General features: G+C 46.8%; 1 protein-coding gene across 1 annotated transcript in view; it reads left to right on the plus strand.

Moving 5' to 3' along the window:
* Positions 1-22,858, plus strand: part of PSMA3 (proteasome subunit alpha 3) — an 84,648-nt gene that overhangs the window by 40,198 nt on the left and 21,592 nt on the right. Inside the window, 3 exon segments of the mRNA XM_030214975.1 lie at positions 7,551-7,594; positions 7,596-7,614; positions 17,414-17,460. Of these exon segments, the coding sequence (XP_030070835.1) occupies positions 7,551-7,594; positions 7,596-7,614; positions 17,414-17,460 (110 nt within the window).

The raw sequence follows: 22,858 nt of genomic DNA on the forward strand, positions 1-22,858 counted from the left end.
CAGTCCCTGCTCAAGAGAGCTTACAAAATATTGTGTTCAATTCCGGTCGCTGCATCTCAAAAAAGATATAATGGAATTGGAAAAGGTACAAAGAAGGGCGACGAAAATGATAAAGGGGGTGGGATGTCTTCCCTGTGAGGCAAGGCTAAAGTGGCTAGGGCTCTTCAGCTTGAAGAAGAGACGGCTGAGGGGAATTATGATAGAGGTCTATAAAATATTGAGTGGAATGAACGGTTACATATGAATCGCTTGCTTACTCTACGGGGCACGCAAAAAATCTGCAAAGTAGTAAATTTAAAACAAAATCGGAGAAAATATTTTTTCACTCAAATGTGTAATTTAAACTCTGGAATTCGTTGCCATAAAATGTAGTAAATGCAGTTAGCGGGGCTTTAAAAATGTTAGGATAGATTCCTAAAAGAAAAGTCCATAAGCTGTTATTAAAATGATTTGTGGAAAATCTACTTCTTATTTCTAGGATAAGCAGCATAACATTTATTGTACTATTTTGGGATCTTGCCAGGTACTTGTGACCTGGATTGTCCACTGTTGGAAACAGGATTCTGGGCTTGATGGACCTTCGGTCTGTCGCTGTATGGCAATACTTATGTACTAAAGCCACAAGTTTAAAAGATCCTTGACCAATTTGTATACCCTGGATTTCTGGGTTGCATGTATATTCCTAATCAGGGGATCCAGGGTTAACGCAAAGGCAACAGCAGGCAACCCTGTCATATTCCCCAGCAAATTGGGAAACTGATTCGTAACCATTGACCATCAATCTAGCCCTTGGTGAAAAGTAGAGGGCCTGGATCATAGATATAAATCTCCCTGTGAATCCATATTTATCTAGTGTAGTATATAAAAAGTCCTAATGAACATGATCACCTTATCTGTCAAAGCTTATTAAAAGCGAAGATTGCCTTGTTCTCTCTATATTCCAGCAATGTCAAAATGCATCTTAAATTTTTGGCCACAGGGCAATCTCTGATGAAACCTACTTGAGTCATGTGTAATTGAAGGCAACACTCTGGCTAATCGATTAGCCACAACTTTAGCCAGAAGTTTCACTTCATCATTTTGTAGGGAAATCGGCTAGTATGATCCAGGGAGAGAGATCTCTACTAAGCTTAGACATTATATTAATTTGGGCCAGATTGTGTATTTGATAGTGACTCTGTCTCCACCCAAGCATTAAACACATTCGTCAATGGCTCAACTATCTCTTCCCCCATGAGCTTTTAAAATTCTACCCTATAATCATCAGTCCCAGGGGCCTTCATCAATTGACTCCTTTGTATTGCCCTGTATACCTCATCAGTTGTAATAGGACAATTTACAGATCCCTGCCAGCCTGAGAAATACTTGGGAGGTCAAAGCCATTCAGATACAACTTGTCAGGCAAGCCTTCTGCTTCAGGTGACACGTAGAGATTTTGGTTAACATTTTTGAAGATTGTGCATATACCTTGATCAGTATGAACTCTCACCTATGATGAATCTTGTAGAGTTGTGATTTTTTTTTCTGGCTCTGCTTAACCACTATAAGTCATTCCAGAAGCTTTCCACTCTTATTTTCATGTTTATAAAGCTGATGTTTATAATAAGCAAAAGATTTAACAGTACTCTAATCAATTAATGTGTTTAAGGCCATTTGTATATTTAGTAACTGTTTATGTATCTCACTGTGGGTGTCCCTGAAATGCTTAAGCTGTGCCAGCAGTTGTTTTTGCAGTGGTAAGATTTCATACACACACAAAAAAAATGAACATGTGAGTATCTCGAGTAGCTAATTTTCTCCGAGGACAAGCAGGCTGCTTGTTCTCACTTGTGGGTCAACATCCTCGTTGGCCCAGGAAATGGCAAATTTTTTCCAGCAAAAATAAAAAGTTTTGCCAGAGTCTTCTGGTGCGCGAACAACGTGCACCGCGCATGCGCAGATGACTTTCCGCCCTGTCGCTTGAGCGTGCCTCTTCAGTTTTCTTTTCTCCGTGTTGAGGTGCGGTAGGTTTTTTTTCTGTGCTCTTCTCAGGCCCCAGTAAAGAGTCTTCGCGAGCATTCGCTAATTTCTCCTAATTTTTTTTCTTATCATTTTAAAAAATCCAGTTTTTAGTTTTGACCCCTTTTAAAGTTTCCTTGGTTTTTTTCGACACGGCCGGGTTATTCCTTATTTTTTGTGCCCTTTTTCTTTTAACAGGCACAATCGCGTCTTTTGATTTCACTGAAGCTGTTTTCCCTTCCATGTCATCGAAGACACCCAGCGGCTTCAAACGTTGTACTCGGTGCAACCGGACCTTCTCAGGTACCGATACCCACGCCTGGTATATCCAGTGCCTTGGGCCTGACCATAGCCCAGCTGCTTGTAGTCTGTGTCTTCGTATGAAGAAACGGACCCAAGCATCTCAAGAAGCCCAATGAGAAAAGCTTTTTGGGGCTCGGTCCAGTCCTTCGACATCGGTACCGAGGTTGGCAGCGTCGGCGTCAACATCGAAAGGAGCATCGATGTCAGGAGGAGAGGTAATGGCTGCTGAGAGACCAACTTGCGCTGGGAGCAGTGAGGCATTGAGTGGGTCTCCACCTGCCTCGAGCCCTCCTGTTATGAAGGCCCCCCAGGACCGACCTTAGTCGGACCCAGCCCCGAGGAGACGTGAGGATTCCACGTCCTCATCGGTACCAAGGAGTCTCAATGACGGGAACGAGCGAAGGTGAAAAAGTACTGTCATCGTTCTCCTTCGACCACATGGTACCGGGAGCTCCGTGGCGTCGAGAGTCAGCACCCGAGAAGCGTCGGCGCCGAGGATCGCTCCCCCTCGATACAGGAGGTGCCGATGCATCGGTCTCCTAGCAGCCCGGTACCTGCTCCCGAGCCTCCACAGATTCTGACACCGCCTGTTCCACAGACCCCGCAGCCTTCTCCGATGGCGGCTCTCAATGAGCGCGTCTGGGCCTTGTTTCCAGAACTTCTGGAGGGACTGCTACGTCAGTCAGCTTCGGTGTCGGCGTCGAGGCAGGTTCAGTGTCGGAGTACCTTAACAGAGGTCTTATCCAATACTGAGCAGGAGCGTTTGTGGGAGTCAAAGGAAGATCCCAGGTACTTTTCTTCCAATGAGTCTTATGGGATTCCCTCTGAACCTTCCGCTCCACCAGAGAAGAGACTCCCTCCACCAGAAAGTCTTTCCTTTTCCTCTTTTGTCCGGGAAATGGCTACGGCTATTCCTTTCCCTGTGGAGGTAGAGGATGAGCCCAGGACTGAGATGCTCGAAGTCCTGGACTATTCTTCTCCACCTAAGAGGCTCTGATAGTCCCTCTGCATAAGGTACTGAAGGAAGTCTTATGCGAAACTGGTCGGGCCCCTCTGTCTGGCCCTGGTGGTCCCGAGGAAAGCTGAATCCAGTATCGGATCCATGGTGAATCTGGGTTGATGAGGTCTGTTACCCCACAATTCTATGGTGGTGGATTCTGCCCTCAAGAGAGCCAGGAGTACTAGAGACTATGCTTCGGCGCCCCCAGGCAGAGAAGCCAGGACTCTTGATTCTTTTGGGAGAAAGACATATCAGGCCGCTATGCTCACTGCAAGATTCAATCATACAGCTTTCATGAGCGTTCACTTGTGGGACTCGATAAGGCAACTGTCTAGCTTGGTTGATGCACTCCCTCCGGAACAAGCCGAGCCTTTTCGCCTGGTGGTCAGGCAGAAGAAGGCGTGTCAAATTCCTGGCCAGGGGTGCGTTCGATACTTTTGATGTAGCATCCAGGATCGCTGCTCGAGGTACAGTGATGCGTAGACTCTCACGGCTGCGTGTCTCTGCCCTGGATCATTAGGTCCAGCAGCGAATGGCGGATGTTCCTTGCTGGGGGGACAACCTTTTTGGTGAAAAAGTAGGAGCTTGTTGATCAAATCAAGAAGCATAATGATGCTATGGATTCTCTCTCCCACCGGGTGTCTTCTTGCTACTACCTCTTTATCTAGGAGGTATTTTTGGGGGGGGGGGAGAGGAGTGTTCCCTATCCTATCCTAGGTGTAGGTACACTCCTGCTTCTCGGCAGCCTGCCCAGGCTCAACCCCAGCATGCTCGTTCTCGTCAAAAGCAGGGACGGCTTTTGACTGGCTTCAGTTAAGCATAGCCTCAGTAAAAGTGTCCGTACCAGACAACTTGCTGGTTGGGGGGAGGTTGATATTTTTTCACCAAAGGTGGCCTCTCATAACCTCGACTGGTGGGTTATTCAAATAGTCCAGTTAGAGGCATATTTTCAAAGCACTTAGCCTTAGGCTAAGTGCTTTGAAAATATGCATCTTTAGTATACACTCTCAATCTGGAATCCAAACCTCCAAATTGCCCACCGGGAGCTCATTCTTAAAGCTCCCAGCACAAGCAGATACTTGCAGAGGAACTCTCGCCCTTCTAAAGGCCCAAGCGGTCTAACCCGTGTCCACCAGGGGAAGAAGGGTTGGGATTCTATTCCAGGTATTTTCTTGTGCAGAAAAGACAGGGGGGATGTGTCCCATCCTAGACCTAAGGGCCCTGAACAAATTCCTAGTCTGAGAAAAGTTCAGGATTGTTTCCCTGAGCACCCTTCTTCCCATGATTCAAGAGAACGATTGGCTATGCTCGCTGAACTTAAAGGATGCTTACACACACATCTCGATTCTTCCAGCTCACAGGAAGTATCTTCGATTTCGGCTGGGAACACAGCACTTTCAGTACCGTGTACTGCCCTTTGGTCTGGCGTCTGTGCCCAGAGTGTTTACAAAGTGCCTAGTGGTAGTCGCAGCATCGCTACGCAGACTGGGAGTGCATGTGTTCCCTTATCTCGACGATTGGCTGGTGAAGAGCACCTCGGAGGCAGGCGCTCTACAGTCCATGCGAATGACTATTAAGGTGCTAGAGCTACTGGGGTTCGTGATCAATTACTCCAAGCCCCATCTCACCCCATTTCAAAAGTTGGAATTCATTGGAGCTCTGTTGAACACAGACAGCTCGAGCGTATCTTCCCAAGGCAAGGGCAGACAACCTCCTGTCCCTGGTGTCCAGAGTTTGAGTGTCTCAACAGATCACGGCTCGGCAGATGTTGAGACTTCTGGGGCACATGGCCTCCACAGTTCATGTAATTCCCATGGCACCTCTACATATGAGATCAGCTCAATGGACCCTAGCTTCCCAGTGGTGTCAAGCTGCAGGGTATCTAGAGGATGTGATCCAACTGCCCACCGACTTTTGGAATTCCCTTCAGTGGTGGACGATTTGATCCAATTTGACCTTGGGAAATCCATTCCAAATTCCTCAGCCACAAAAAGTGCTGACGACGGATGCATCCCTCCTGGGGTGGGGAGCTCATGTAGATGGGCTTCACACTCAGGGAGCCTGGTCCTTTCAGGAAAAAGGTCTTCAGATCAATCTCCTGGAATTGCGAGTGATCTGGAATGCTCTAAAGGCTTCCAAAGATCGGCTGTCCAACCCAAATCATTTTGATTCAGACAGACAATCATGCCATGTATTACACCAACAAGTAGGGGAGCACCGGATCTCGCCCTCTGTGTCAGGCAGCTGTCCAGATGTGGCTTTGGGCACGCCGTCATGGTATGTTTCTCCAAGTCACATATCTGGCAGGAGTAAACAACAGTCTGGCCTACAGATTGAGCAGGATAATGCAACCTCACGAGTGGTCGCTGAACATGGGCATAGCCCGCAAGATCTTCTGAGCGTGGGGCACCCCCTCGGTGGGTCTTTTTGCCACTCAGTCCAATCACAAGGTCCCTCAGTTCTGTTCCAGGCTTCAGGCCCAGGGCAGATTAGCGTCAGATGCCTTTCTCCTTCATTGGGGAGCAGGCATTTTAGTAGCCACCTTCTGGACTTATTCCATCCTGTTTATATCTCTTTGAAGGTGAGGTCTCCAGAAAATTCTAAGTGAGGTCTCACCAGAGTCTTATACATGGGCATCATCACCTCCTTTTTCCTTCTGGCCATAACTCTCCCTATACATCCAAGCATCCTTCTAATTTTTGCCGTCTTCTCTTCTACCTGTGTGGACACCTTAAGATCTTCGCATATGATCACACCCAAGTCCCACTCCTCTTTTGTGCACAAAAGTTCTTCACCCACTAAACTGTGCCATTCCCTTGGTTTTTTGCAGCCCAAATGCATGACCCTGTATTTTTAGCATTGAATCTTAGCTGGCAAATTCCGGACAGTCTTAGTCTGCCCGTATGCCCAGGGCAGTAGGGGATAGAGATGTCAAAGCATTATTAAGCTACTAGTAAAAGAGGCCCGTTTGTGATAGAAATGAAATGGGCACTAGCAAGGTTCAATGCCCCCCCCTACCTCCCTCCCTCTCTCTCCTCCAAGTTCCAACCCCCCCTCCCCTCCAAGTTCCATGCCCCCCTACCTCCCTCCCTCTCCGAGTTCCAGGACCCCTCGGAGGAGAGGGAGGGAGGTAGGGGGGCATAGAAATCGGAGGGGGGGGGGGGCTGAAACTCAGAGGGAGGATAGGGGGAGGGGCGATTCTCTACTCACCTCCAACGTTCTGTGGTTGGCTGGTGCTGGCTTCCCTTCCCTTTCACTGATCCGCCCTCTGACGTCATCGCGAGGGCGGACCCAATGGGAAGTGTGTACGAACCCAGGCATCCAGACTTAGAACGTTGGAGGTGTAAATTATTATATAGGATGATTGTGATAAGGGAGCCAGATAATTACAATATGGTGTTTTGAGGGGGGGTATTTTATTTGATATTCAGTGGATTACAGTACAAACTAAAATAGTCAATACGACAAATTTTTACAATAAATTGCAATAAAAAGCATAATCTTTTTTTTTTTTTTTTTTTTTCTGGAAACTGAGTTCATTTCCTTGAATCTCCCATGGGAGAAGTTCCATAATGAAGGGACAACATAGCTAAAAGCACATCATCTGCTAGATGCTAGCTGATAGGACAAAAGTAGTAATTGCAAAAGTCATCCATTTAGGTGGATAGGGAACCTGGTTACTGGAATATTTCTTGACAATTGTGTACTTTAAAACACTACGTTAGCTTCTTTTAAAAGGAACATTGCTCAAGCTGGTAAAATACGAATGACTGATTCTGGTTTACCCATTACAATTGCAGCAGTAAAGATATGCACACAAGCAATAGCACCTGAACTTCAAGCAGGATAGCAAAATTCTCATGCTGTGATTTGCATATCTTGTTTGCGACACTGTGGAGGAAATTTTAAGTAAAATGGGAGATTTCATGTAGAGAGATTTGTGAGGTAAGGGTTTTCCCCTCAGAGCATATACTCAAATGTGGTTTTGAAGTACAAACGTTTACAGTGTTCAGTTTTTACAAATTACTTTACTCTTTGTAGATGAAACGGTAAAGAGATGCAGGTTAAAGCAACAGGATTATCTGGTCTTTCTGAGCTTCACTAATTCTCTTAATTGTAAAAATTTGTCAACTACTGAGTATAGCAAACCCAAGTACAGCACCTTTACAATGTTGTATCACAGGATGTTTTTCAGACTTTGTAGCAGAAAAGCCCATTGACTATGACTTGTAATTTTTTTTCTTTGCAGGGTTATTGGGGGTGTTCTATTGGAAAGCTAGGCAAGCAGCTAAAACGAAATTGAAAAACTTCAGGTAGGATTTAAAGAAACAAAAATTTGTATATTTGTATACTTTAATTAGAATTGCACATTAATTGCGAGCAACATGCAAATCATTGCCCACAATTTTTAAAAATGAATCACGATTAGTTCTTGAACTTCTCCTGGCCTGCCCATGCACAATGTCTGTCTGGCATCTCTCCTTCTCCTCCTGGACTGCCAGCGGCTCTCCACTGCTCCTTTCCTCCTTCGTTTACCTTTGTATTTGCAGTAGGTCTTTTCCCTGCAGTGGCAGCATATTGAATGCTGCCTCAGCCTGCACCAGGCCTTTCCTTCTGATCCATCCTGTCCCACCTCCTTCTGATGTAGCTTCCTGTTTCAGAAGGGGGTGGGATGGGTAAGAAAGAAAGGCCTGGTGCAGGCCGAGGCATTGTTTGAATACGCTGCTGCTGCTGCTGCTGCTGCAAGGTGAAACCTTACTACAAATAAAAGGTAACCAGGAGGGGCGGGTGGGGAGAGCCGCTGGTGGTCTGGGAGAGATGCCGGACTGACTGGAAGAGGGGAGGGGGGAATTGAGAGAATTGTGGGAGGGGAGGAACAGTTGAGAGCGAGAGAATGGGTGAAGGCACAGGAAGGCGCGAGAGAGAATAGGTGAAGGCACAGGGGGGCACAAGAGAGAGTGAGTGGGCTCAGGCCTCCTCCAAAGCTGCAGTACCTGTTCAATGGCTGGTGGGGTAGCTGAAGCCCTGCCAGCTGAATAAATCCATTGCCTGAGTCACCCCCTTCCTCAGGAGCAAGGAAGTCAGCGGTGTGCCTCCATCCACCAGTGCTTGCACTCCCCAAGCATGCTCAATTTGTGCATGAACTGAGCATGCACGGTGAGTGACGACTGGAGGCACCCTGCTAACTTCCTCGCTCCTGAGGCAGCATGAGGAGGAAGGGCCGCTTTGGCAGTGGGTTTCTTTGACTGGCTTCGGCATGCCGACCAGCAAAGGTAAGATATCTTATTAGGGGGGTGGGGAGGTAGAGGCAAGCGTACCCCGCAGTTCATCCCTATGCTCCCCCCTCCCCCCCAATGGACTGCTGGCTATGCCCTGCCTTTAATCGCATGATTAATTGCAATTAAAAATTTTGTTTGAAATTAAGCCCTACTTTAAATTTGGATGCTCTTTATTCCATAGCAATGTGCCATTATGCTCTCATGGAAACTGAGGGGCTCATAGCTGATGTCCAGCTATTTGAGTTTAAGTTGCTGACAAGGAGGTGGCTGGAGAAACATTTTCTGCCACTAACTGAAGATATGCTGTGTGAGATTTTTGAGAGTTCAGCAGAAACCTGTTGGCTTAGCAGTGGATACCATGGAGTTTCTCCAACCACTTAATGTATTCAAAAGTCCTGAATATGGCTCTGATTGTGGTCTTATATAGACAGATTTGTCTGAAATGGGTAATATCAGCACAAGGGCCATTTTTGGCAGCAGTTCAAAAAAGAAAGTCTATAACAGCTTTTATTAATCTTTTTGCTTTTGTGACAGTTCTAATGTAAATTAATTTCTCTAAGGACAAACAGGATGAAATCACCACACAGAGCCCTGTGTAGGAGCTGCTCTCCAGCAACTTTGAGAAACATTTGAGGGTGGCACACCGCGCATACACACACCTTCCCACTTGTTGCCATCGCACAGGACCAAGCCAGGCTGTCTTTTTCCATAGTGCAGTGAGGTTATGTTTATATAGATCTCCTCTCAGTTTGCACTTGTTTTATAGTGTTTTTGCCTTAATCTTGTCTTTGTGTAAGTTAGTGATTCCTAAATCTGTCCCGGAGAAACCCCTACTTGTCTGATTTTCATGATATCCATGGTATGCAGATTTATTTCATGCATATTCATTGTGGATATCCTGAAAACCTTACTGGATGGGATTCCCCCAAGACAAATTTGGGAATCCCTGGTGCTGAGTGTTAGTGCAGGGCTAGTGCATACCTTCCCTCTTAGTTCCGCAGTGAGGGTTTTGACATGTTCTAACTTCTGTTTCTTTTCTGAGGCTCACTAGGTTGCCTTAGATCAGGGTATTCCCCCCCCCCCCCCCCCCCCCCAAAAAAAAAAAAATTGAGCCATTTTATTTTGCCACTGCTATTTTTCCCTGTGTATAACTTAAGACTACCATTGGTTTGAAGTATATCTGGTGTAGTAGGACCATGTCCATCACAGGCACTCATAACTAGTGCTTGAGGCCTGACCCATAATCCTTCTTGTAAATTCTGTTCACCAATATCAAGGGGAAGAATATTAGAGGTTCTGAAGAGCAGCGCGGTCATATTTTTGTTGCAGGGAAATCTGATCTTTTGGCATCTGAGGCATCCATACCAGTGGCCACACTGGATACTGGGGGTGCATCATCCATTGCTGTGGACTCCACTTGCCTTGACATCGAGCATCAATAGTAGCCACAGGATTGAACATCTCACCCGAAGGAAAAGAGAATTTGTCTTCATCCTTGTCAATGCCAAGGGGCCCCAGTGTTGGGAGGAGGCCAAGAGGCATAGGCATCAATCCCCCCTTGAGGCACAGCATCAAGAGCACTGGGGCATCAAAGCCATTGATACCTGGAAACTGGCCCTATTTTGATGGCTGCTCACCCTCCAAGGGTTCTGAGTGGGCTAGCCAGCCTCTATCAAGCCAGGAACAAACCATTGGTTCAGCCCTGATGTCTTCAAAGGATGTCTACATTGGCTGAGCCCTAGCCTTTACCAGTGACTCCCCTGAAGGAGCAGATCCAGGCCATTCTCCCAAGAGGATAGAGTCATCTAGGGTAAAGGCTGACTGAGTTTCGATTTTGGCTGAAAATGCTGGTGTATTTTCTGCTGAAGCCACAAAACCAAGGAAGGAGAGACCAATGTTTTTGCTGACACCTCCCCCCCCCCCCCCCCCAAGCCTACCATATAAACTCTGGTGGTCTAGTGGCCTCGGGGGAAGGAGTGATTCCCAATCACTCCTGCCCATGCTGGCTTCGTAGTCAAAATTGTGCCACAACTTCCCGCAGCAGCCTTGCGAAGATTGCTGTGGGAGATCATGGCAGCCATTTTGAGATCAGAGCCAGCATGGGCAGAAGCAACTTGGATCCTTCCAGCCTATCCAGGCTCCAATCTCAAAATGTCTGCTGAAATTTCACGAAGCTGTTGTGTGAAGTTGGGGCAGTCATTTTGACTGTGGAGCCAGCATGGGAAGGAGTGACAGACTGGGGATTGTTCCTGTCCCAAAGATGCCTGTAGACCACCAGGGTTTGTAAGGTAGCCCTGAGGGACTGCTTCCGTTTGGGGGGGGGGGGGGGGGTGTTGGCATGCCAGTACCATTTTTGGTTTTGGCCACAAAAGAAAAAATTATGTTGCCCTCTAATCGAGGGCTTTGTCAGCTGTGGTGGAGCTTCAGCCCATTCTGGTGGTCTATGCCCTGCCTGTCACACATACATAGATGCCACTATATCAGAGGGCATTGGAACTTGTGCACATTAAAACTGTTTTAGTGACTCATCCCTTGGGTGGGGGGAGCTTCCTCAGGGCAGTGGAGATCACACATCCCTTAGCGCCCTTTTCCAAGGCCTGACCAGCTTGTCAGTAGACTGAGGCAGGCACAGACTCAGACAGCCATGGAGGATTATTTCTGAGTCTGATTTGAACCACTCCTGGAAGTATGGAGACGCACCAGAGATCCTCTCAGAGGAAGGATTCCTTGGTATTCCTTCAGACTCCTCTCCACAGAAAAGGAGAGTCTTCCCTCCTGAGAAGCTCTCCTCCTCTGTTGGGTTTTTTTTTTTGGGTCCCATTTGATATGAAGGCCAAGGATGAGTCCAGGGCCGAGTTGTTGGACATCCTCCAGTTTGATGCTCCTCCAGGTGAGTGAGCAAGCCAATATCCATAGCTGAGGCCCTGGATACTGTGGCAAAAGCATCATAGGTTGTCTGCACCATGTCTTTCCATAATCCCGCTACTTGGCTACTAGCTGGCAAGAGCTCTGCAGCCTTCTCTGGAGCAGAATGTGTGCAGGCTCTGCTCCACTGCTCAATATGTTCTGCAAGTTCATGCTCATTAAAAGCTGGTAAGAATGTATGCGAAAGGCAAGCATAACAGTCTGAAAGAAGTTTGCCAAGACCTTGAATCAAGATGGCGTCAGAAACGGATGTGTGCTCCCAAAGCTCCTGAGACCCATCGTTAAACTAGCGAGGGAAGTTCTTTCTCCGACGTTAAGATGGGGAAAAGAAAGGGGAAGACGGCGGTTCCTACCTCCGTGGTTCCACCGACGACGCCAATCTCTCGACAAGCAACTTTGGAGAGCTTTGGAATTGGGATCCATGGCGAACAGATGACTGCTTTGACGGGTTCGACCTCTTTGGGCACGGACCGCAGCATTGAAGGAGCGACGCTGAGCCCTCCTTCTTACACTGCCCCTCCACAGCCCGGAAGTGAAAGGTTGCCCGAGGGACCACGGCAGTTGGAAGCGGTATTCTCAACGCCGTTGGGAGGAGGACCTTCGAGTACCTCAACCCCGGGGAAGGAAACAGCAGTGCAGGAGCAGTTGCAGGTCGATGCCCCTGTTCCCCGAGGCTCCACTACCGGGAGTAATGGAGGACTACAGAGACCAGCAGTGGTGACTATGAACACATTATGGGATGCAATTCAAGGGGTCAATAACACTTTACTTCAAATGAATACTTCCATTAAGGGTGAAATTAAGGAATTAAAACAAACTTCTGAAAATCTGTCTAATAATTTTCGGGAACAAAAAGAAAAAGTTTTAAAGATGGAAGTTGAGGTTGGAAAACTTCAAAATCTAACGGTCTCCTTAATTAAAGAAAAAGGAATACAGGAAAAGAAATTAGAAAATTTGGAAAATAATGCTCGAAGGAATAATTTAAGGTTAATAAATTTTCCAAAATCACCTTTAGTTACAGCTATAGATATGTTGAAAATATATTTTACCCAAATATTGGGAATTCCAATGGAGGGTTATCACCCTATAACGAGAACCCAGTATATCTCGGGTGTTTCTAAACCTTTAAAGGAGCAACCGCCATCTACTCCAGATTTAAATTTGACAGAATTTCTAGAGAACTCTCTGGAAACTATTACAGAGAGAACAACACTTATTGTGACTTTTGCACTGGAAATGGACAGAAATAATATCCTGAGACTATATTTTCGCCATTTAAATGATGTCTTCTTGGGCCAAAAGATACAAATTTTTCCAGATTTGACAAGGAGTATGCAAAAGAGGAGAAAAGAATTTCTGATTTATAAAACTAGAGTTCTTAAACTGGGTGCCACTTTTTTGCTAAAATTTCCTTGCAAATGTTATATTACTTTTGAATCGGTTAACTATATATTCTTTACTCCCTCGAAGCTGTTAGAATTTATTGATTCCAAGGAGAGTGTTAATTCACCTGGAGACTTGCCTCCCTAATTAAAAATGCTGTTTAGTTGGCTGCAGATATCTGTTACGTTCCCTCCGTTTAAATAACATTGTTTATTATTATTAATTCCTGGTATAAATATTTCCTAGTATCTTGATTCAATTTATTGAGGTCAAAATTTGAATTACTATTTTCTGTAAGTAATGATATAAATGCATATTCCTTTATTTTATTTTTCTGATATTGCCAATCTTTATATCGTTTGATGTAAATGAAAAACTTATAAATAAAGAGTTAAAAAAAAAAGAAAGAAGTTTGCCAAAAATATTCCAAAGGCTGAACCTCCCTCCCCCAAGGCACCAAGGAGCCAGTCTTGGAGCTCTTGGCTCTTTTAAGAGCGGATTTGATCACCATGAAATGGTGAGAAAGCTGAGGCTTCTGAAGTCTGGGAGCCATACGTACGGAGTCCAAAAAGTCTGCCTTATGTATATAGGTCGTACAGAGGTGAGAGAAAGAGGGAAGGTGTTTGATGGAATGATGGGGAGAGAAAGAGGGAAGGCACTGGATGGAAGTAACATAGGGGCTCATTTTCAAAGCATTTAGCCTTCCAAAGTTCCATAGAAACCTATGGAACTTTGGAAGGCTAAGTGCTTTGAAAATATGTATGATTGTAACATAGTAACATAGTAGATGACGGCAGAAAAAGACCTGCCTGGTCCATCCAGTCTGCCCAACAAGATAAACTCATATGTGTATACCTTACCTTGACTTGTACCTGTCTTTTTCAGGGCACAGACCGTATAAGTCTGCCCAGCACTATCCCCTCCTCCCAACCACCAGCCCTGCCTCCCATCACCGGCTCTGGCACAGACCGTATAAATCTGCCCACTGGATGGAAGGGTAGGGAGAGTGGAGAGACCCTGGATAGAAGGATGCAGAGAGAAAGGGGGAGACACTGGAAGGATGGGGAGAGAAAGAGGGGAGCTGCTAGATGGAAAGGAGGAGAGGATAGAGTTAGTGAAAGACTGGAGAATAAGTGGAAGAAGCATGGAGAGTACAAGGGTGAGGAAAGGATGAAAAGCCATATGTAGATGAAGTTAAAAAGAGGGAAATTAAAGTCTGGAAAAGCCATAGGTAGATGATGTAAAAAGAGAAATTAAAGACTGGATAGTAAGAATGAATTAAACATGGACAGAGAGGCAGAAAAATAAGTTGAAGGAAACAAAGACAAAGGAGAGAGAAAAATGACAAATGGACAGGAAATGCTGGCGAGAAAGTTGAGAGAAGACGAGGGAAAGCAGAATCAAGAGACCTGTGACCAACACAATTAGAAAAAGTAAATGGACAGACAGCAAAGGTACAGAAATTAATTTTATTTTGAATTTAGGATAAAGTAATGTGGTAATTGTGTTAGTAAAGGTTAATAAATGCAAATAAAACATAAAATAGAAAATAAGGTGATATTTTATATTGGATTGGTTTTTATACATTTTTGATTAGCCTTCACAGACCAACACTTCCTTCCTTAGGTCAGGAGAGGATACCATAACAGTATACTGTACTGTCCTGACCTGAGGCAGGAGATTTTGGCATCTGAAAACTAATTGAAAAAGGTATCATCTTATTTTCCATTTTCAAGTGCCTGAACTGAGCGGGAGGGCCAGCACTGGCGGTTGAAGCACGCTGCCAAGTGCTGCACCTCTCAAACAGCACGGTAGGAGGCTCATATAGTGCACCACTTCAAGTAGTGGGCAGCTCCAGCAGCAATTCAACCAGTGCCACAATTTTGAAGTGGGCTTAAGCTCAAAGTGGGGGTGCCGAGACCTCCTCACTGTTATGTCCCTTGGGGGAACAGATGCTGGATAGGGGGTTTAATAGAGTGAACAGAAACACTCCCTGCTGTCACTGGTGTAAATAAAATATTTTCTTGAATGGCCGTGGGATTGAGGTATGTCAGGGGGCGGAGCCATGAGGTCAAGTGGGTAGAGGTGAGGCAGAGAGGGGCGAAGCTGGACGTGTACTAAAATCTCCCTTTGAAAAATTGTGATCCCTTGGTAGTTCTGCTAAAGCAGAGATGTCCAATCTCTGTCTTCGCCAGGTCAGTTTTTTTGGATTTTCCCAATGAATATGCATAAGATCTATTTACATACAATGGAGTAGTGCATGCAAATAGATCTCATGTATATTCATTGGGGAAATCCTGAAAACCAGATTGGATTGCGGCCCTCTAGGACTGATGTTGGGACAGTCCTGCTCTAAAGGCTTTCAGGGATCAACTACTGAATTGTCCTCATTCAGACAGACAATCTGTTTGCAGTGTATTACATCAACAAGCAGGGAGACTGTGTCAGGGAGCTGTCAAAATGTGGCACTAGAACACCTCCATGGCCACTTATCTGGCAGGAAAGAACAATTGTCTGGCTGACAGACTGAGTCAGGTCATACAACAATACAAGTGGTCACTGAACAAGGGCATAGCCTGGATGATATTCTGAGAATGGGGCACCCCTTTGGTGGACCTCTTCACCACTCAGCTGAACTACAAAGTTCAGACTAGGATCATACAGCAGACTAGCCTCGGATAACTTTCTTTTCAGTTGGGGGCAGAGCCTTCTATATGTGTATCCTCCAACACTTCTCATAGTGCAAACTCTCTCCTGAAACTTGAGAAAGACAGAGGAACCAAGGTCCTCATTGCCCTGTATTGACCAAGGCAAATATGGTTCCCCACGCTTCTAGAGCTAATTTGCCAGGATCTGTGGAGACTGGAATATTTTCTGACCCTTTTCACTCAAAACAAGGGATCCCTCTTGCATCCCAGCCTTCAGTCACTAGCCCTCATGGCTTGGATTTGAGAGGCTGAAGGTCTTTACATCTGCTTGAGGGTGTCTGCAGGGTATGGCTTGCTTCCAAGAGAGATTCTACTAGAAGGTCGTGTGGTTTCAAGTGGAGGAGGTTTGTGAGGGCAAGGCCATAGATCCTTTCTCCTGTCCTACGCAAAAACAGCTTGAGTACCTTCTACCCCTCTCAGAGTCTGGTCTATATACCAACTCTATAAGGGTCCACCTCAGTATATGGTGATAGGCTTACCTTCTGCGGTTAGAGCTTATCAATTCTTAGCCTTAGTTTTTGTTTCATGAGGGGCTTACTCCTACCCCCTATAGTGTCAAGGGATCTCAGCTCCTTTCAAGCCACTTGATAACCTGTTATGTGAAGTACTTCGGAGGCAGTCATTTCAGCCTGTAGAGTAAGTGAGCTCCAGGCCCTAGTAGCTGATCTCTCTCCCCCCCCCAATCCCCTTAAAGTTGCACCACAACAGAGCCTTGGCCTTCTGTCTGGAGCAGACTAAAGCCCATAGATTGTCCACCCAGCTTATTTTTTTTGACTCCAACAAGATGGGGGCTGCCATCGGTAAATTCACATTGTCCAGTTGGCCAGTGGACTGCATATCTCTCATTTATGCCCAAGCTGGACTGACCTTGGAGTGTAATGTCACGGCTTGGTGTCAGAGCCATGATTGCATCGGTAGCCCACCTAATATCAGCCTCCATAGAGATTTTCAGGGCTGCAACATGGTCGTCAGTCCATCCGTTCACATTCATTCATTCATTCATTCATTCATTCATTCATTCAAGTATTTATATACCATTTAGACTGTTGCCTAGAACAAGACTCCTGATGATGTGACTGCTGGTTTGGTCAGGCAGTCTTTCAGAATTCTGTTCAAGGTTTTAGAATCTCTAAACCCTTGTTTTCTGTTCCAAGCTGTCCGAAAAAAAGGTAGTTCTCCATTGTGCTTTGCTTGTGTTAGGCCGCGTCCCTTTTAATTTCAAACAATCTGGTAATTAGGGATTTCCGTCAGCATGATGATTTCATCCTGCTTGTTCTTGGAGAAAACGGAGTTACTCACCTCTATAGCAAGTGTTTTCCAAAGACAGCAGGATGAATATCCACCTCCTGCCCCAACCACCTCCGTTTGGAGTTGTATTCTGTCAGCTATAAGACTGGCTTGGTTCTGTGCAAGCGGGAAGGCGTATGCATGTACAGTGGCAGTTGGCAAGCGATTCCTGTACAGGGGTCCGTCAGATGACATCACCTATGTGTATTGATTTCATCAGTGTGGATGTTCATCCTGCTATCCTTGGAGAACACCTGCTACAGGTGAGTAGCTTCACTGTTCCCTGGAATCCTGTTCCATTTAAAATGGCAAACTAATTGGCATGTTGAGGTGCTAGACTTGATGAGCTTGCTGTACTACTTCCTTGTTTCTAGTCATTTCCCAATATGGTCTAAATTTCATCCAGGATTGAATGATTTTTGTGGTTGACACATTGAGTTTTTAATTTCTTCCTGTGTAAATTTTATTTCAGAAAAATTGATAGTCTTGCTACTGCTTTTATTTGTACTTTTTTTTTTTTTTTTTGCCAGATGAAAGAGATGACCCTCAGAGATGTTGTTAAAGAAGTAGCAAAAATGTAAGTTTCCTTTTTTTTTTTTTTAAATTTCCTCTTCAACTTCAAATGTTCTTGTCCTATGAACGTAGTTGTGCAATGCTATTTGATAGACAATGCTTTAGTGTTGTGTATACAGTGGGGGAAATAAGTATTTGATCCCTTGCTGATTTTGTAAGTTTGCCCACTGACAAAGACATGAGCAGCCCATAATTGAAGGGTAGGTTATTGGTAACAGTGAGAGATAGCACATCACAAATTAAATCCGGAAAATCACATTGTGGAAAGTATATGAATTTATTTGCATTCTGCAGAGGGAAATAAGTATTTAATCCCTCTGGCAAACAAGACCTAATACTTGGTGGCAAAACCCTTGTTGGCAAGCACAGCGGTCAGACGTCTTCTGTAGTTGATGATGAGGTTTGCACACATGTCAGGAGGAATTTTGGTCCACTCCTCTTTGCAGATCATCTCTAAATCATTAAGAGTTCTGGGCTGTCGCTTGGCAACTCGCAGCTTCAGCTCCCTCCATAAGTTTTCAATGGGATTAAGGTCTGGTGACTGGCTAGGCCACTCCATGACCCTAATGTGCTTCTTCCTGAGCCACTCCTTTGTTGCCTTGGCTGTATGTTTTGGGTCATTGTCGTGCTGGAAGACCCAGCCACGACCCATTTTTAAGGCCCTGGCGGAGGGAAGGAGGTTGTCACTCAGAATTGTACGGTACATGGCCCCATCCATTCTCCCATTGATGCGGTGAAGTAGTCCTGTGCCCTTAGCAGAGAAACACCCCCAAAACATAACATTTCCACCTCCATGCTTGACAGTGGGGACGGTGTTCTTTGGGTCATAGGCAGCATTTCTCTTCCTCCAAACACGGCGAGTTGAGTTCATGCCAAAGAGCTCAATTTTTGTCTCATCTGACCACAGCACCTTCTCCCAATCACTCTCGGCATCATCCAGGTGTTCACTGGCAAACTTCAGACGGGCCGTCACATGTGCCTTCCGGAGCAGGGGGACCTTGCGGGCACTGCAGGATTGCAATCCATTATGTCGTAATGTGTTACCAATGGTTTTCGTGGTGACAGTGGTCCCAGCTGCCTTGAGATCATTGACAAGTTCCCCCCTTGTAGTTGTAGGCTGATTTCTAACCTTCCTCATGATCAAGGATACCCCACGAGGTGAGATTTTGCGTGGAGCCCCAGATCTTTGTCGATTGACAGTCATTTTGTACTTCTTCCATTTTCTTACTATGGCACCAACAGTTGTCTCCTTCTCGCCCAGCGTCTTACTGATGGTTTTGTAGCCCATTCCAGCCTTGTGCAGGTGTATGATCTTGTCCCTGACATCCTTAGACAGCTCCTTGCTCTTGGCCATTTTGTAGAGGTTAGAGTCTGACTGATTCACTGAGTCTGTGGACAGGTGTGTCTTTCATACAGGTGACCATTGCCGACAGCTGTCTGTCATGCAGGTAACGAGTTGATTTGGAGCATCTACCTGGTCTGTAGGGGCCAGATCTCTTACTGGTTGGTGGGGGATCAAATACTTATTTCCCTCTGCAGAATGCAAATAAATTCATATACTTTCCACAATGTGATTTTCCGGATTTAATTTGTGATGTGCTATCTCTCACTGTTACCAATAACCTACCCTTCAATTATGGGCTGCTCATGTCTTTGTCAGTGGGCAAACTTACAAAATCAGCAAGGGATCAAATACTTATTTCCCCCACTGTATATATCTATTGTCAATTAACAACACACTTTAAAAGGAAAGATTTAACCCATTCATCCATAAGAGTACATAAGTAATACCATACTGGGAAAAGACCAAAAGTCCATTGAGCCCAGCATCCTGTCCCCGACCAGCCAGTCCAGGTCAAGGGCACCTGGCAAGCTACCCAAACGCACAAACATTTTATACAAGTTATTCCCTAAATTGTGGATTTTTCCCAAGTCCATTTAGTAGCGGTCTATGGACTTGTCCCTTAGGAAACCGTCCAACCCCTTTTTAAACTCTGCCAAGCTAACCGCCTTCACTACATTCTCCGGCAACGAATTCCAGAGTTTAATTATGCGTTGGGTGAAGAAAAATTTTCTCCGATTTGTTTTAAATTTACTACACTGTAGTTTCATCGCATGCCACCTAGTCCTAGTATTTTTGGAAAGCATGAACAGACGCTTCACATCCACCTGTTCCACTCCACTCATTATTTTATATACCTCTATCATGTCTCCCCTCAGCTGTCTCTTCTCCAAGCTGAAAAGCCCTAGCCTCTTTAGTCTTTCTTCATAGGGAAGTCGTCCCATCCCTGCTATCATTTTTGTCGCCCTTCACTGCACCTTTTCCAGTTCTACTATATGTTTCTTGAGATGCGGCGACCAGAATTGAACACAATACTCAAGGTGCGGTTGCACCATGGAGCGATACAACGGCATTATAACATCCTCGCATCTGTTCTCCATACCTTTCCTGATAATCTATTCGCTTTCCTAGTCGCACCAGCACACTGAACAGAAGGTTTGTTTATGATCATCGATGACATCCAGATCCCTTTCTTGGTCCGTAACTCCTATTCTCCGAAGACAAGCAGGCTGCTTGTTCTCACTGATGGGTGACGTCCAGTGGCAGCCCAGGACCGGAACATCTTCCCTAGCAACAAAAGTTTGCTAGCCTCGCGCTCCTGTGCGCACGGCACACGCACGACCGTCTTCCCGCCCGAACGCGAGCGTGTTCATCAGTCTTCTTTTTACCGCGGTTCGGGAATGCTGCTTGGCCGCTTCTCTGCCCAGGATTCCTCTTGCGCTAATTTGTTTGTTTCTTCGCCAGTTTTCGGCGATTTTCTTTTTTGAGTCTCTGACTCTTCTTTCTTTTCTTTCTTTTTGTTAAAAAAAAAAAAAACAAGAAAACCCCTTAGTTTTCTTAGTTTTTCCCCTTAAGTTTACTTTCTTTTTCGTTTTGCAGCCATTTTGGGCCGCCCGTGCGGGTCTTTCTCAGGCACCATCGCGTTCGAACTCGCCGGCGCGATTTTTCCGCCCATGTCATTGAAGCCTACCAGCGGCTTCAAAAGGTGCACATGGTGCAGCCGGACCATCTCCCTTACTGACACGCTTCGTGTCTTCGGTGCCTAGGTGAGAGTCATCGACCTGACGCCTGTCTTCAGTGTCTTCAGTTGAAGAAGCGGACTCAGGCGGTGCGTTTGGCTCAGTGGAACGTCTTTTCGGAGCCCGGTCCGGTCCTTTGGCGTCGACGGAGCCAGCGGTACCAAGGTCATCGCAGGTATCGATGTCTGCATCGGAGGGTGCATCGTTCTCTGGAGCGCAGGTAATGGCTGTCCAGAGACCCCATGCTGGTAGCAGTGAGCCATCAAGTGGGTCTCCACCTGCCTCGAGGACTCCTGCTGTGCAGGCCCACCGGGACCGACCTTCGGACCTGGCCCCGAGGAGCCGTTTGGATTCAACGTCCTCCTCTTCGGCACCGGGAGGTACCGAGCTTCAGGCTAAGAAGCATCGGTATCGGTCACCGTCCTGACACGGTGCCGAGAGCTCTGGGGCGCTGAAAGAGTCGGCACCCGAGAAGCGCCGATGCCGGAGGGACCGCTCGCCCTCTATTCAGGAGGTGTCGGTGCACTCATCTTCGGACAGCCCGGTACCGCCTCCGCGCTCCAGACAGGTTCTTACATCTTCTTCTGTACCGGCGCCTTTGCCTTTTTCAACAGCCACTCTCAATGAGAGCCTCCGAGCCATTCTCCCAGAGATTCTGGGGGAGCTGTTGCGCCCATCTCCGGTACCTTCGGTGCTTGCGCCGTCGGTACCGTCTTTTTTGATGCCGTCGGTGCGTGCGCTGCTGGTGCCGTCGAGGGAGGCGGGGCGGCTGGCTCATCGCCCGTGGTGCGGTCCCCGACTCCAGTACCGCTTGCGGTGCCGGGGACGAGTGCCACCCAGGCTGATTCCCCGCCGTCGTCGATGGAGGGAGCTTCATCGCCTCCGGCGTGGGAGTCTTCCTCTCGACGACACCACGATGCATCGGTCCTCAGAGTCGAGACGGGCTCGGCTTCGGACTGAAGTTCATGAACTCATGTCCGACTCCGCAGAGAAGGGCTCATGGGAAGCAGAGGCGGATACCAGGTACTTTTCAGATGAGGAGTCCTGTGGTCTGCCCTCTGACCCTACTCCCTCACCCCAAAGGAAGCTTTCTCCCCCAGAGAGCCTTTCCTTTTCATCTTTTGTTCGGGAAATGTCTACGGCCATTCCCTTCCCGGTGGAGACTGTGGATGACCCAGGGCTGAGATGTTCGAGGTCCTGGACTATCCATCCCCTCCTAAGGAATCGTCCACTGTTCCTCTGCATAATGTCTTGAAGCAGACATTGTTGACGAACTGGACGCATCCATTAACTAATCCCCACATTCCCAAGAAGATTGAGTCCCAGTACCGAATCCACGGGGATCCGGAGTTGATGAAGACTCCGTTGCCTCATGACTCTGGAGTTGTGGATTTGGCCCTTAAGAAGGCCAAGAGTTCTAGGGATTACGCCTCGGCGCCCCCGGGGCATGAATCTAGAACTATGGATTCTTTTGGGAGGAAGGCCTATCATTCTGCAATGCTCGTGTCCAAGATTAAGTCTTACCAGCTCTACACGAGCATCCACTTGCGGAATAATGTGAGGCAGTTGGCGGGTTTGGTTGATCAGCTCCCGCAGGAGCAGGCCAAGCTATTTTAGGAGTTGGTCAGGCAGCTGAAGGCATGTCGTAAATTCCTGTCCAGGGGTGCTTACGATACTTTTGATGTTGCATCCAGGGCTGCCGCTCAAGGTATAGTGATGCGCAGACTCTCATGGCTGCGTGCCACTGACCTAGACGGTAGAGTCCAAAAGCGTGTTACGGATGCTCCTTGCCGGGGGGATAATATTTTTGGTGAGAAAGTTGAACGGGTGGTAGATCAGCTCCACCAGCGGGATACCGCATACGACAAGCTCTCCCACTGGGCGCCTTCAGCATCTACCTCTACAGGTAGACGTTTTTTCGGGGGTAGGAGGACTGCTCCCTAAGCTTATAATAAGCGCAGGTACAATCCACCTTCCCGGCAGCCTGCTCAGGCTAAGCGTGCACCTCCTCAGGCCCCTGTGGCTCCCCAGCAAAAGCCAGGGACGGGCTTTTGACTGGCTCCAGCAGAGCATAGCCGAGATATAAGTGTCTGTGCCGGTCGGGGGGAGGTTAAAGTTTTTTCACCAAAGGTGGCCTCTTGTAACCTCCAATCGGTAGGTTCTTCAAATAGTCCGGCTGGGATACTCCCTCAATTTGATATCAAAACCTCCAAATTGCCCACCCGGAGCTCAATCTTTCAGCATCCAGCACAAGCAGGTACTTGCAGAGGAACTCTCCGCCCTTCTCAGCGCCAATGCAGTCGAGCCCATGCCACCGGGGT

This window comes from Microcaecilia unicolor, chromosome 9, assembly GCF_901765095.1.
Source record: "Microcaecilia unicolor chromosome 9, aMicUni1.1, whole genome shotgun sequence".
In the NCBI taxonomy this organism is placed as follows: domain Eukaryota; kingdom Metazoa; phylum Chordata; class Amphibia; order Gymnophiona; family Siphonopidae; genus Microcaecilia; species Microcaecilia unicolor.